The sequence below is a fragment of the Myxocyprinus asiaticus genome, chromosome 33 (assembly GCF_019703515.2).
Source record: "Myxocyprinus asiaticus isolate MX2 ecotype Aquarium Trade chromosome 33, UBuf_Myxa_2, whole genome shotgun sequence".
Classification (NCBI taxonomy): Eukaryota; Metazoa; Chordata; class Actinopteri; order Cypriniformes; family Catostomidae; genus Myxocyprinus; species Myxocyprinus asiaticus.
The window spans coordinates 10,802,464-10,816,000 of NC_059376.1; the positions used below are offsets into that span (position 1 = coordinate 10,802,464).

The 13,537-nt window shown below is 38.3% G+C and overlaps 1 protein-coding gene across 4 annotated transcripts in view; it reads right to left on the minus strand.

Moving 5' to 3' along the window:
- Positions 1 to 954: 954 nt before the first annotated feature.
- The window catches only part of LOC127423957 (fibroblast growth factor receptor 1-A-like), an 88,339-nt gene continuing 75,756 nt past the window's right edge, over positions 955 to 13,537 (minus strand). For all 4 annotated transcript variants that reach the window (XM_051668679.1, XM_051668677.1, XM_051668678.1 and 1 more), the window contains exons 11-18: positions 13,269 to 13,390; positions 10,022 to 10,132; positions 8,693 to 8,883; positions 8,395 to 8,517; positions 7,310 to 7,380; positions 7,076 to 7,213; positions 6,886 to 6,991; positions 955 to 4,813 (exon numbers count right to left, since the gene is read on the minus strand). In XM_051668679.1, the coding sequence (XP_051524639.1) occupies positions 4,634 to 4,813; positions 6,886 to 6,991; positions 7,076 to 7,213; positions 7,310 to 7,380; positions 8,395 to 8,517; positions 8,693 to 8,883; positions 10,022 to 10,132; positions 13,269 to 13,390 (1,042 nt within the window). In that variant the 3' untranslated portion in view covers positions 955 to 4,633. The remainder of the gene's footprint in view (positions 4,814 to 6,885; positions 6,992 to 7,075; positions 7,214 to 7,309; positions 7,381 to 8,394; positions 8,518 to 8,692; positions 8,884 to 10,021; positions 10,133 to 13,268; positions 13,391 to 13,537) is intronic.

The window sequence follows — 13,537 nt, forward strand, 5'->3', positions numbered from 1 at the left end:
ATGTTATCAGAGTTTGGAGCTTTAAAGGTATAGGTCACCCAAAAATGAAAATTCTCACATCATTTACTCATCCTCATGCCATCCCAGATGTGTATGACTTTCTTCTGCTGAACACAAATAAAGTTTTTCAGAAGAATATCTCAGCTCTGTAGGTCCAATGACCAAAACTTTGAAGCTCCAAAATGCACATAAAGGCAGCATAAAAGACTCCTGTGGTTAAATTCATGTATTCAGAAGCGATCCAATCGATGCGCATGCATCAAACACTAGGAAGTGTAATCAGGCTTGAAATCGTGATTGTGCCTATAGAGACTGCAATGGCAAGATGTACTGTGAAAAAGGAGATCCAGTATATTTTGGTCTGTTCTCACCCAAAACTGATTAAATTGCTTCAGAAGACATGGATTAAACCACTGGAGTCATATGGATTACTTTTATGCTGCCTATGTGTTTTTTGGAGCTTCAAATTTTTGGTAACCATTCAATTGTATGGACCTACAGAGCTGAAATATTCTTCTAAAAATCTTAATTTGTGTTCAGCAGAAGAAAGAATGTCATACACATCTGGGATGGCATGAGGGTGAGTAAATGATGAGAGAATTTACATTTTTGGGTGAACTATCCCTTTAAAACTCTAATAACATTTTTACTGTTCAAACCTTTTTTTATAAACTACAAATTCAAATGTTTGGATACACCTATACTCATTCTTTATTATCACTATGTAGTGGTCAAAAATGTTGTACAAAACAGAATGATCTTGTATTAGCTTCAAACTCTGGGCATTTTGTCAACAAACTTCATGAGGTGCATCCTGAAATGCTTTTTAATCCTTATTGAAGGAATTCCCATGTATGCTGGACACTTGCTGCATTTTCATTTTTGGGTGAACTATTCCTTTAAGTCATTCAGTTCTAAGTGGGCCAACTCGGAATAAGAATTCAACACAAGCCATTGCATAGAAAATAAAAGCTGATACATTTATTAATGAATTTGAAGTGTAAATCTGGTGTGCACTAAACTGCAATGCAACAATCCCCATCATAATGCATGCCTTTTAAGAAAACAGACAGTAATAACCAGTGTTCCAGTAGTCCAAATATTTTTTGGCCCACATTGCCTCAGTACAAAACAATGTACTGCAAATTAAAATGTACTGTAACTGTCCTATAAACATCTTGTTCACTTGCAACATGACAAACCATTTTAAATTTAAACTGCTATATACCCAGTATCCTTCAACCAGAGTCTTTAACCATATAAATCAAGCCTTGGCTGTAAGAGCGTGAGCTAGTATCGGGCAACAAGGTTCACTTGGCTGTAGAAAACCTGCGTGTTGCATCGGCCATTGGCAAGGAGCCAGTCACCATTGGAAACAGTGGCTTCAGTCTGATGCACTTGTAGCATAGAACCTGGCTAAGAAGGGTCACTCACGCTGCTATAAATAAAGCTTACACTCAGCTTGGGATCTGGCATTTACACTACAAGCTATGCATTATAATATTAATCACCTCTACTAACCTGCGCTAAATGAGAGAGTCAATTTTGCAGTAAACAATTTATGTTTGTATGTAAACTCATCAGCAAGATATTTACAAGGTTGTTTATGAAGTTAATCAAACTGTGAAAGGTTTCGTGATTCGGTTTTCAACAGCATTTTACTGGATGTAATCCTTCTAGAGTAAAATAATGGATCAGCAGATCTTTTCTATCTCAACAGTGGCACCACTGCTGTTAAAGCATAGTTATTTAATTGCATGGAGGCTAAATGCTTAGCGTCTCGCCTAGCTACATTTCTCCAAAGTTATTTGGGCGATATACATTTGTGTTTATAGGAAATGTCTTTTTTTTTCTATGATCATTAAAGAATGTCTCATAAAGAGATACTGACTCATTAAAAGGAATGGTTTACCCAAAAATGAAAATTCTGTCACCTCGTGTATTTCCAAACCTGTATGACATTCTTTCTTCCATAGAACACAAAAGGAGATGCAGTCACTCAATTTCATTGTAAATGATGACAACATTTTCATTTTAGGGTGAACTGTCCCAATATAAGACATGAAGAGCAAGGCTAGCTGTCTTTTCAACTATAGTTGCTGATATATATATATATATATATATATATTTGAAAAGACTATAGCTAGCCTACTGCTCTTCATGTGTGTATCTACAGTTGTGATCAAAAGTTTGCATACCCTGGCAGAAATTGTGAAATTTTGGCATTGATTTTGAAAAGTATTTTTCTTAAGGATAGTGATCATGTGAAGCCATTTATTATCACATAGTTGTTTGGCTCCTTTTTAAATCATAATGATAACAGAAATCACCCAAATGGCCCTGATCAAAAGTTTACATACCCTTGAATGTTTGGCCTTGTTACAGACACACACAGGTTTAAATGGCAATTAAAAGGTTAATTTCCCACACCTGTGGCTTTTTAAATTGCAATTAGTGTCTGTGTATAAACAGTCAATGAGTTTGTTAGCTCTCACGTGGATGCACTGATTAGGCTAGATACTGAGCCATGGGGAGCAGAACTGTCAAAAGACCTGCGTAACAAGGTAATGGAACTTTATAAAGATGGAAAAGGATATAAAAAGATATCTAAAGCCTTGAAAATACCAGTCAGTACTGTTCAATCACTTATCAAGAAGTGGAAAATTCAGGGATCTCTTGATACCAAGCCAAGGTCAGGTAGACCAAGAAAGATTTCAGCCACAACTGCCAGAAGAATTGTTCGGGATACAAAGAAAAACCCACAGGTAACCTCAGGAGAAATATAGGCTGCTCTGGAAAAAGATGGTGTAGTTGTTTCAAGGAGCACAATACGACGATACTTGACGAAATGAGCTGCATGGTCGAGTTGCCAGAAAGAAGCCATTACTGCGCCAATGCCACAAAAAAGCCTGGTTACAATATGCCCGACAACACCTTGACATGCCTCACAGCTTCTGGCACACTGTAATTTGGAGTGACAATACCAAAATAGAGCTTTATGGTCACAACCATAAGCGCTATGTTTGGAGAGGGGTCAACAAGGCCTATAGTGCAAAGAATACCATCCCCACTGTGAAGCATGGTGGTGGCTCACTGATGTTTTTTTTTTGGGTGGGGGGGTGGTGGGGGTTGAGCTCTAAAGGCACGGGGAATCTTGAGAAAATTGATGGCAAGATGAATGCAGCATGTTATCAGAAAATACTGGCAGACAATTTGTATTCTTCTGCACGAAAGTTACGCATGGAACGCTCTTGGACTTTCCAGCATGACAATGACCCTAAGCACAAGACCAAGTTGACCCTCCAGTGGTTACAGCAGAAAAAGGTGAAGGTTCTGGAGAGGCCATCACAGTCTCCTGACCTTAATATCATCAAGCCACTCTGGGGAGATCTCAAACGTGCGGATCATGCAAGACGACCAAAGACTTTGCATGACCTGGAGGCATTTTCCCAAGACGAATGGGCAGCTATACCACCTGCAACAATTTGGAGCCTCATAGACAACTATTACAAAAAACTGCACGCTGTCATTGATGCTAAAGAGGGCAAAACACAGTATTAAGAACTAAGGGTATGCAGACTTTTGAACAGGGGTCATTTCATTTTTTTCCTTTGTTGCCATGTTTTGTTTTATGATTGTGCCATTCTGTTATAACCTACAGTTGAATATGAATCCCATAAGAAATAAAAGAAATGAATGGTACAAATGGTACATATATTACCAATTCTCCAAGGGTATGCAAACTTTTGAGCACAACTGTGTATATATATATATATATATATATATTACACACACACACACACACACATACACATACATACTTTATATAGCTTAAATCTGACATTGCACTGAGTACCATTTAGGACACTGCAGCAGTTATGAGCTACTTCTACCAGGCTTAAAAAAAAAAAAAAAAAAAAAAAAAAAAAAAGGACATTTAGTAACAAAACTGGCCATCTATCAGCTCTTAATAATATAATCCACAATTCTCATGGACATTTTACAGTCTCTTTCAAAAAAGCTACACTTCAAAAATGTCTACATATGCAAACCCTGGTACAAAAAAGCAACAAAATTCAAATAGTGTAATAAAAATAAGGGTAGAGTGTAAATATATATTCATATTTATACATTTCTAGCTGTATTTACAAGGAAAGCTATCAGTCAGATAAACTGTTTGCCCGAAGTTAAAATACAATTGGACAGACCTTTTAGTGGAATATATTTTCTTAAGAATTTGCTGAATTTACATTTTCTAAGAATTCTGAGCAACAACAGAAAGGTCATTATTAAACATCAATAGAAAACGTTCAAACACTCCTCTAACATCTGACCATCTCTCCCTCGATGTCACTTTAAGGTTTTCTCTACATGATAAAGGAAGATATTTCAGATATTTCATATTGAAAAGTCTTCAGAAATGCACACACTACCATTCTTTGCTCAAGTGCCCTCAGTAAGTGACCAGGTTGTTCTCTTCCAGCTGTATAAAACTAGCTGTATAGTCCAACCATCCCAAGCAGTTTGTCTTTTGGCAACTCTGTAGTGTGCTGTGTGGCAAAGTGTCATCTTCTAGAGTTCAGGGGTTGAGTCCAGCCAGGTAGCAAACTGTAGAGTTATGGGTAAAGGGAGCTCAGCGCTTTTTAAACGGCACTCCTCGGTTGGGGTGCAGGGGGAATTTGGGCAGGCAGGGTTCATCAGCACCGGCGTCATGGGAGAACACAGAGTCTTCACCAGAAGAGCAGGTAGAGCTGCGTGTGTCTGGGAAATTTGGGGAAAATTGGTCCAGAGACATCGACAGGTCCAGATACTCCTGAAAATGAAAACAAACACACACAAAATTGAGTGCAAACAGCATTCCCAAATCTGTGATCGGATCACAAAAAAACACATCATAAAGTAGTCAAAAACGCATGTGTAAACAGTAATCCTTCCCGGACAGCAGCGAAGCTCCACCCCTCACCTGTCCACTGCACTAAAACAAGAGTTTAAACTTTGCTGGTTACGTGCTGCTTTTAAAAATAAAAATAAAATCAGATCGGAAAATTTGAAAAAGCTAATACATGCACAAGTACGAGAACTTCATGTACCTTCTTCAGTGTGTCTGATATCAACATGCATGGACACGGAAGAGAAGCACGAACATCTGAAGCACCTTTAATGCAGGTAAATCCACTAAAATAACGGTTAATTTTGCTCGAAATATTGTGCTTGTGTTTAGATTGAATTTCAGATGCATGTGGGAGAAACAGTGCACCAGTTTTGTTTGCACTTTGTTTTTTCTACTTTAGCAGTTTATTATCATGCAGTAACGCAACATAGTAATTGATTAATGTCATCATGAAATCACAGAACACCCCCTCAATATCCCAACACAAGTGGTCACAGGAGATGCATTTCGTGCCCAGGTGTAAACAACAGTCTCACTTGACTACATGTGACCAGATCACCCAAGACGCATTTTAATACCAGTAGTGAACAGGGTCATTGACATCTGAGAGAAAACATCTTATAGATGTATTGCAGATGAGCAAACAACCTCAAAAAATACCTAAAGTCTTCCAGATATAAACAAACATATCAAATAGATGTTGGGGTGATATACGTGTGCAATCAGGGTTTACATGAGGGGCAGCACTTAAGACAGAAAGTTCACCAAAAAATATTAAGGTCCAAATTGTCTTGATCAGTAAAATGACCAAACATTACTCTCACGACGCATGATTACCTCACACAGAAACTAGACACTGTGTCCTAACCAGCCATGACTGTGAAAAACAATGAGTGATAGAACATCCTGTCGGTTGATTGGCTTCTATTTATGTGCCGCCATGCTGGGTAGCTCCGCCCACAGTGAAATCATATTGGTGCAAACTTCTGCTCCACATTACTGTTCGTTTAACATCAATGGAGCCCCTTGGAAGACAGGAGGGAATTTATTTTCGGAAATAATTTTGTGTTCCCTTGCAATAGTATTGTGTTCTTTCAGTGTAACCATGGTTTTACAACAGTAACTATAGTTCCACTATGGTATTTTAAGTAAAACAAAACCACAAAATATACCATGGTTTTTCTACAGTAACAATATTTTGACCATATTCGTAGTGAAACAATAGTAATATTAAACATGCATCATGGTTCTTACTACAGCCTTTGTTACTGCAGTTGTTTTTCGTAAGGTCATGTTTTAAGGTAGGAACTAGGGTCTTTAGTGTGTTATGTTTAGTGTTTATGGTGTTACTATAGTAAAACTGCAGTAACCATGTTTTTCCTAGCACAAGGATTTTGATTTGAATTAGCATGCTTTTGGTTTTCCTATATTATTACCATTGTTTCACTACGAATATGGTCAAAATATGGTTACTGTAGTAAAACCATGGTATACTTTGTGGTTTCTATGGTTTTAATATGAATTCTACAGTTCAACTATGGTTACTGTAGTAAACCATGGTTAAATATCCAAAAGGATGGATCAAGCTATAGCGAAGAGTCCCAAATAATTGCGAGTGAACACAAACTATTGTGAGGGAACACAAACTATTTCAGAAAATCAATAAACCCTCCCTGTCCTCTAAACATCAAATATGTTCCGATTAGATAAGATTGTAGACAGACAAATTAGCTGTCACTGGAAACTTTTGTATGATCCAAAGAAGTCACATGTAATAGGAGTTCAAACATGTCTTACAACTGAATGTCTGAAAATATATACTTATACTATTTTCTAACTTTATGAAAAAGTTTATATTTCATCATGTCTTGTCCGAATAAGTTTTCGTTGCTGAAATGACTTTCCTCTTCTAGCAGAGTAAAATTACATGCCAAGTCTTGAAAGCTCATTTGTGAATTCAAGACAGCTCTGATGCAGCTTCTGCAAGTACTAACCTGATTGGATGTCACAGAGACAGTGCGGTCTAGATCTTCCACCAGCTGTTTGAAAGTTGGTCTTTGAGATGGAACAGCATGCCAACAATCTCTCATCATCATATACCTGAAAGACAAATAGTTGTGGGGTGAGTTCCTCTGAGATCCTCCCCAAATCAAAATTTTAATGAGCAACAATGATGGCTCTTACAGTTCGTGGGTACATGTGGAGGGGCGGTCCATGCGGTGGCCTTCCTTTAGCAGTTTAAAGAGTTCCTCTACAGGAACACCTGGGTACGGTGAGCCACCAAGAGTAAAGATCTCCCAAAGCAACACCCCAAAAGACCACCTAACACACAAAGACACCATCCGAGTGACCATTACTAATATGTAAAGACTTGCGTTTTGTATCCCAGTGAGATTGAGTGAATATATTCACACGTACACATCACTCTGGTGGGTGTAAATGCGGTCGAACAGAGCTTCAGGTGCCATCCATTTCACTGGTAAACGGCCCTGTGGAAAACACAATTACTTCATTCACCAACTACATGAGGTTACACAACTACCGATATCTGTTTGTGATAAATGCTTCATTCAAGTCCTTCTGTAGAGTTTAACCTGAGGAGTTTTGGAAATCGCAATGATGACATGATGTGCATTCAAGTTTCAAGTGATTTTGGTCCGATTAAAATGGATTTGTTTTTCAGATTTCTTTTTTCTCTTTTAAACTTACCGGCAATGACAGGAAGCTTTTTTAGCATTAGTGCAACAAAACGAAGAAGAGGGATGTGTATTTCATGTGTAATTGATCTATTGCGGCCTTAAAGTGGAGACAGAAATATCGTAATTATGACTTCAAAGCACAAGCAAATTCATTTTACAAGTGGGAAACTCGGAATTCTAGATGACAACTGATTTTCCAACTTTTGATGTTGGAAGGGGCGTGTCGACATGTAAGATGATGGAAACCGATGATTTTTCATTGTTTATTGTGCATGTGCTTTAGTTTGGCTTTTCATATTTTGTTTCTGACTTAAACGCGTGCGTGATAAGTCGTAGTTACAAATGCCCAAAGGTGTTTCCCAGGTGCACTTGAAGGCAGCAAATGTATTTCATCATTCTCTTGCAACCGCAGAAAAAAATGAGTTTTCATGAACTGGATAAATGAGTAGTATTTTATTGCAAACTGTCTCGCTATTCTTCAGTACACACAATGTGTACAAATTTATACAATCAGCATTGACAATTACAACTTACTATGATCAATACCAACTTGCTTCTGCCATGATTCTTTAACTGACATGCCTCCAAATTAGAAAGTCAGGGCTCACGGAATATTTTTTGGTAAATTTCTGGTAAATATGACTTTGTTGTTGTGTTCACATGTGCTCATCTTGTAAATACAATCAAAGATGACTAGCTGTGATAGCTTCATAGTATTCAATGAGAAACGACATAGCAATCGAAAAAACATTATGCATAGCAATTTTCAGTTTTTCAATGACTTCTGCCTTATACAAGTCTTACATTGGTGGTCTTCTTGTAGTAATCAATATGATGGATGTCTCTGGCCAGGCCAAAGTCTGCTATCTTCATAACGTTATCTTCAGTTACCAGGACATTTCGGGCAGCCAAGTCTCTATGAATACACTGCAAGAGAGAAAACACACACACACACACACACATGCATTATTCAAGGGAACAATTAATCAAAGTCTAGGAGAAGACATGGGTCAATAGCAATACCCTCAAGACAAGCTATCCAGTCATATGTCAATATGACTGGCATAACCAATGACAGAAGAATAGCAGGTGAGATGCCAACCTTCTTGGATGCAAGGTATTCCATGCCACGTGCCACCTGGTAGGCGCAGGAGACTAGATCTTTGACTGACATATTCTCCACAGGCACCTGGTCAGGGTTGTAGCAGTACTCCATACCGGGAGGACGACGTGCACGCAGGTATTCTCGCAGATTACCCTTTGCTGCAAACTCAACAATGACGTAGAGCGGACCTGAAACGGCCATATGAAAACATTTCAGACATATAAAATTCATGTAGGAACACAAGCTGATCACAAAAAGTGGTCAGCTGTCCAAAATGGGTTTTTCAATGGCTGATACTGATATCCAGACATCAGGGTGACCAATATAATGCATATATTTATACAATGCAATGCAATACATAAAATGTCTCAAAATAAATATATTAGGGCTGGAAAATATAATGCGTTAAAAAAGGTAATGCAATTAATGCAGTTGTTTGTTTGTTTTTTCACGTCCTGTGGCTTAAATTGGCATCAATAAATGTCCAAGAGGTACACTAAATACAACAGAATTTAATTTGTTTTATATCTGTATGTCTAGTGTCTAATTATGTATTGACAATGTACACTTAAGTTTATTTTGCAATAAAGCTATGAATTAAAACTTTCTATTTGATCCTTTTATTATAAAAGTCCACTGGAAACTTTTAATTAAAGCCCGTCAACTTATTTTATCTTGTGTCAAAGATTTACAATATACCTGTAAAAATATGTCTCATTAACTATCTGCATTTTAACATGTTTATATTTAAATAATTAAAATAAATGATGACTTATCAAGTTTTCGCAAGTTCTTTGAGACAAAGTACAAAGTCAGTATAATCATGCTTATAATTTAATGTTTGTTTTAATGTACTATGAACCACAATTATCTCAGAATACTGCACAATTAATTACTTAAATTAATCGATTCACAGCCCTAAAATAAACACAACATTATTTATTCAATTCACTAATAAAATAAGTTGTTTATTATCCATTGACAAGGCTGTTGGTAGATTATAAAACTGACACAAAAGGATAATATTTCTGTGAATCGGCCAAGCAAGTATGGTAATGCCGATAATTTCAAAATGACCAAATGTTTTTTTGTTTTTTTTTACACATTTTGTGTGATTCAATAAAGAATTTAGGTAATCAAATGTATCTAGCTTATGAAATCACAATAGCTGAGCTGATGACAACATCCTGTCCTTTTCAATAGAAAAGCATGCCTAACAAATTAATTTTGGAATCTGAAATGATTTACGCACATATTGCATTCTCAAAATGTCTCCCTCCACTCATCTGTCTCTCGTTCTTTCTTTACCTCCCCTCCTTTACTCACCGTCTTGTGTGCAGGCTCCTAGCAAGTTGATGATGTTCTTGTGTTTGCCAATAATCTTCATCATTTCCATCTCTGAGATGAGGTCTGACAGGTCCTTCTCTGTGGCGTCGGCTAAAAAAGCAATATTGATAAACACACATATCTTAGTGTGACAAGTCACGCAACATTCGACCTCAAAAGCCAAAAGGAACAAACAGCTGAAAAGCTGACAGGCGGTTCAGAGGTTTTATTTTTTAAATTCTTGTGTAGATGAAAGGTGTCTGATTTTGGACTTGACATTGGACATTGACTTAATTCTGCTGACAATCAAATAACAATTAATATTGCTTTAAGAATTCACAGGAAGCATGGCCTTACAAATGTATATACTGTATACACACATATATATTTATATACTGTATTTGTGTGTGTGTGAGTGTGTGTGTGTGTGATATATATATGTGTATATAAATATATATATATATTTTAGGGCTGTCGATTTAATGCATTCTTTCAGTGCGATTAATTATATAAAAAAAATGCATTAAAAAAAAATTTATGCACTTCATCATGTCCCCGGACTGTGATGAGGAATATTCCATCCATCTGAGTAATTCAAGCTTGAGGTCCCATCTGTTTTCTACAGGGGGCAGCAAGCAAAACTTCAGCTGTTTGGGCAACGCGCTAATACAGAGAACAATCCACACTCACCGACCGCAGACAACACAAGATAAGAGCACATTCTTGCATTGAAAAACAGCTTGATGGAGCGCAAATACGAAAGCAGGTATCTCAATGTGTTTTTCTCCAATAACTTGACTTTGTTGTCCTTAAGCCATTTTGCCACAACTTTGTAGGTATGCTTGGGGTCACTGTCCAATTGGAAGACCCATTTGTGACCGAGCTTTAACTTCATGGCTGATGTCTTGAGATGTTGCTTCGATATATCCACATGATTTTCCTTCCTCATGATGCCATCTATTTTGTGAAGTGCACCAGTCCCTCCTGCAGCAAAGCACCCCCATAACATGATGTTGCCACCCCCATTCTTCATGGTTGGGATGGTGTTCTTCGGCTTGCGAGCCTCACCTTTTTCCCTCCAAACATAACGATGGTCATTATGGCCAAAGAGTTCAATTTTTGTTTCATCAGACCAGAGGAAATTTCTCCAAAATGTAAGATCTTTGTCCCCATGTGCACTTGCAAACTGTAGTCTGGCTTTTTTTATGGCGGTTTTGGAGCATTTGCTTCTTCCTTGCTGAGCAGCCTTTCAGGTTATGTCAATATAGGACTCGTTTTACTGTGGATATAGATACTTGTCAACCTGTTTTCTTCCAGCATCTTCACAAAGTCCTTTGCTGTTGTTCTGGGATTGATTTGCACTTTTCGCACCAAACTACGTTCATCTCTAGGAGACAGAATGCGTTTCCTTCTGGGAGCGGTATGATGGCTGCGTTGTACCATGGTGTTTTTACTTGCGTACTATTGTTTGTACAGCTGAAAGTGGTACCTTTTGGCGTTTGGAAATTGCACCCAAGGATGAACCAGACTTATGGAGGTCCACAATTTTTTTTTCCTGAGGTCTTGGCTAATTTCTTTTTATTTTCCCATGATGTCAAGCAAAGAGGCACCGAGTTTGAAGGTAGGCATTAAAATAAATCCACAGGTACACCTCCTATTCAGTATACCTCCTATCAGAAGTTAATTGGCTAACTGTCTAAAGGCTTGACCTTTTCTGAAAAATAATTTTCTGGAATTTTCCAAGCTGCTCTAAGGCACAGTTAACTTAGTGTATGTAAACTTCTGACCCACTGGAATTGTGATATAGTCAATTAAAAATGAAACAATCTGTCTGTAAACAATTTTTGGAAAAATTACTCATGTCATGCACAAAGTGGATGTCCTAAACGACTTGCTATCAAAACTATAGTTTGCTAATATTTAATCTGTGGAGTGGATAAAAAATTAGTTTTAATAACATCAAACTAAGTGTGTATACTTCTGACTTCAACTGTTTTTGTTGAAATTAATTAGCTAAGATTATATTTATCTCTATAAGAGAGTATTATCTAGTTACACTAGCAACTGTCAAGGGGTGGGATATATTAGGCAGCAAGTGAACAGTCAGTTCTTGAATTTCATGTGTTGGAAGCAGGAAAAATGGGTAAGCGTAAGGATCTGAGTGACTTTGACAAGGTCCAAATTGTGATGGCTAGAGGACTGGGTCAGAGCATCTCCAAAACAGCAGGTCTTGTGGCTTGTTCCTGGTATGCAGTGGTTAGTACCTACCAAAACTGGCCCAAGGAAGGACAACCGGGGAACCGTCGACAGGGTCACGGGCGCCCAAGGCTCATTGATGCGCATGGGAAGTGAAGGCTAACTCGTCTGGTCTGATCCCACAAAAGTGTTACTGTAGCACAAATTGCTGAAAAACTTAATACTGGCTATGATAGAAAGGTGTCAGAACAGACAGTGCATCACAGCTTGCTGCGTATGGGGCTGCGTAGCCGCAGCAATGGAAGAAGGTGGCCTGGTCTGATGAATCATGTTTTCTTTAGATCATGTGGACGGTCGGGTGCGTGTGCATTGTTTACCTGGGGAAGAGATGGCAGCAGGATGCACTATGGGAAGAACGCAGGCCGGCGGAGGCAGTGTGATGCTCTAGGCAATGTTCTGCACATACACCCCTTCATGGTAACGGTATTCTCTGATGGCAGTGGCCTCTTTCAGCAGGATAATGCGCCCTGCCACACTGCAAATATTGTTCAGGAATGGTTTGAGGAACTTGAGAGTTCAAGATGTTGACTTGGCCTCCAAATTCCCCATGAACTATTCCTTTGATTTGTCATTCTTGTTCCACTTTTGCTGGAACAAAATCATAATTCTGATATTGTATGCATAACAATTTAGTTTTACAAACTAACTACATTGTACTGTCAATGTCCCTGATCTGCTCAAGCTGTGTTAGGTTTTAAAAACTTCTGTACACACACACTGTATTCGTGTCAGAGTGTTTGCTAGCGTTTCTGGCCATTGGCTCGCTGAGGAGATTAAGGGGAAATGGCAGGATCTGCGCCAGAATAAACACACGTTGCTCTGGTGTGGTATGTGACACAAGAGCTCGATTAACGTGTTAAGGGTCAAAGTGGAATACAGACGAGAGTTCAGTAAACCATCACATTCCTAATGAGATACACAATTCCAGGCAGTTTGCTGGCCTTTCCCCCCTTTTTATACCATAAAAGAATAACAGAAAATAAGCTCTTACATTTAAGCATCTTGACAGCAACCTTGGTGACACGATTGGGTTTGTCTTTGTCCATGCCCACAGCCTCGGCCATCACCACCTGCCCAAAGCAACCCTCTCCAAGTGGCTTCCCAAGAACCAGCCTGAGATATAAACACATGTATTACTGAATGCACTACAGTAAGTTTATTAATCAACATTAATTTTCATTTATCAACATCTAGTTTTAAAGGGGGTCTTGGCAATTGAAATGCCCAGGGTTGGGAGGGTTACTTTTGAAATGTATTCCA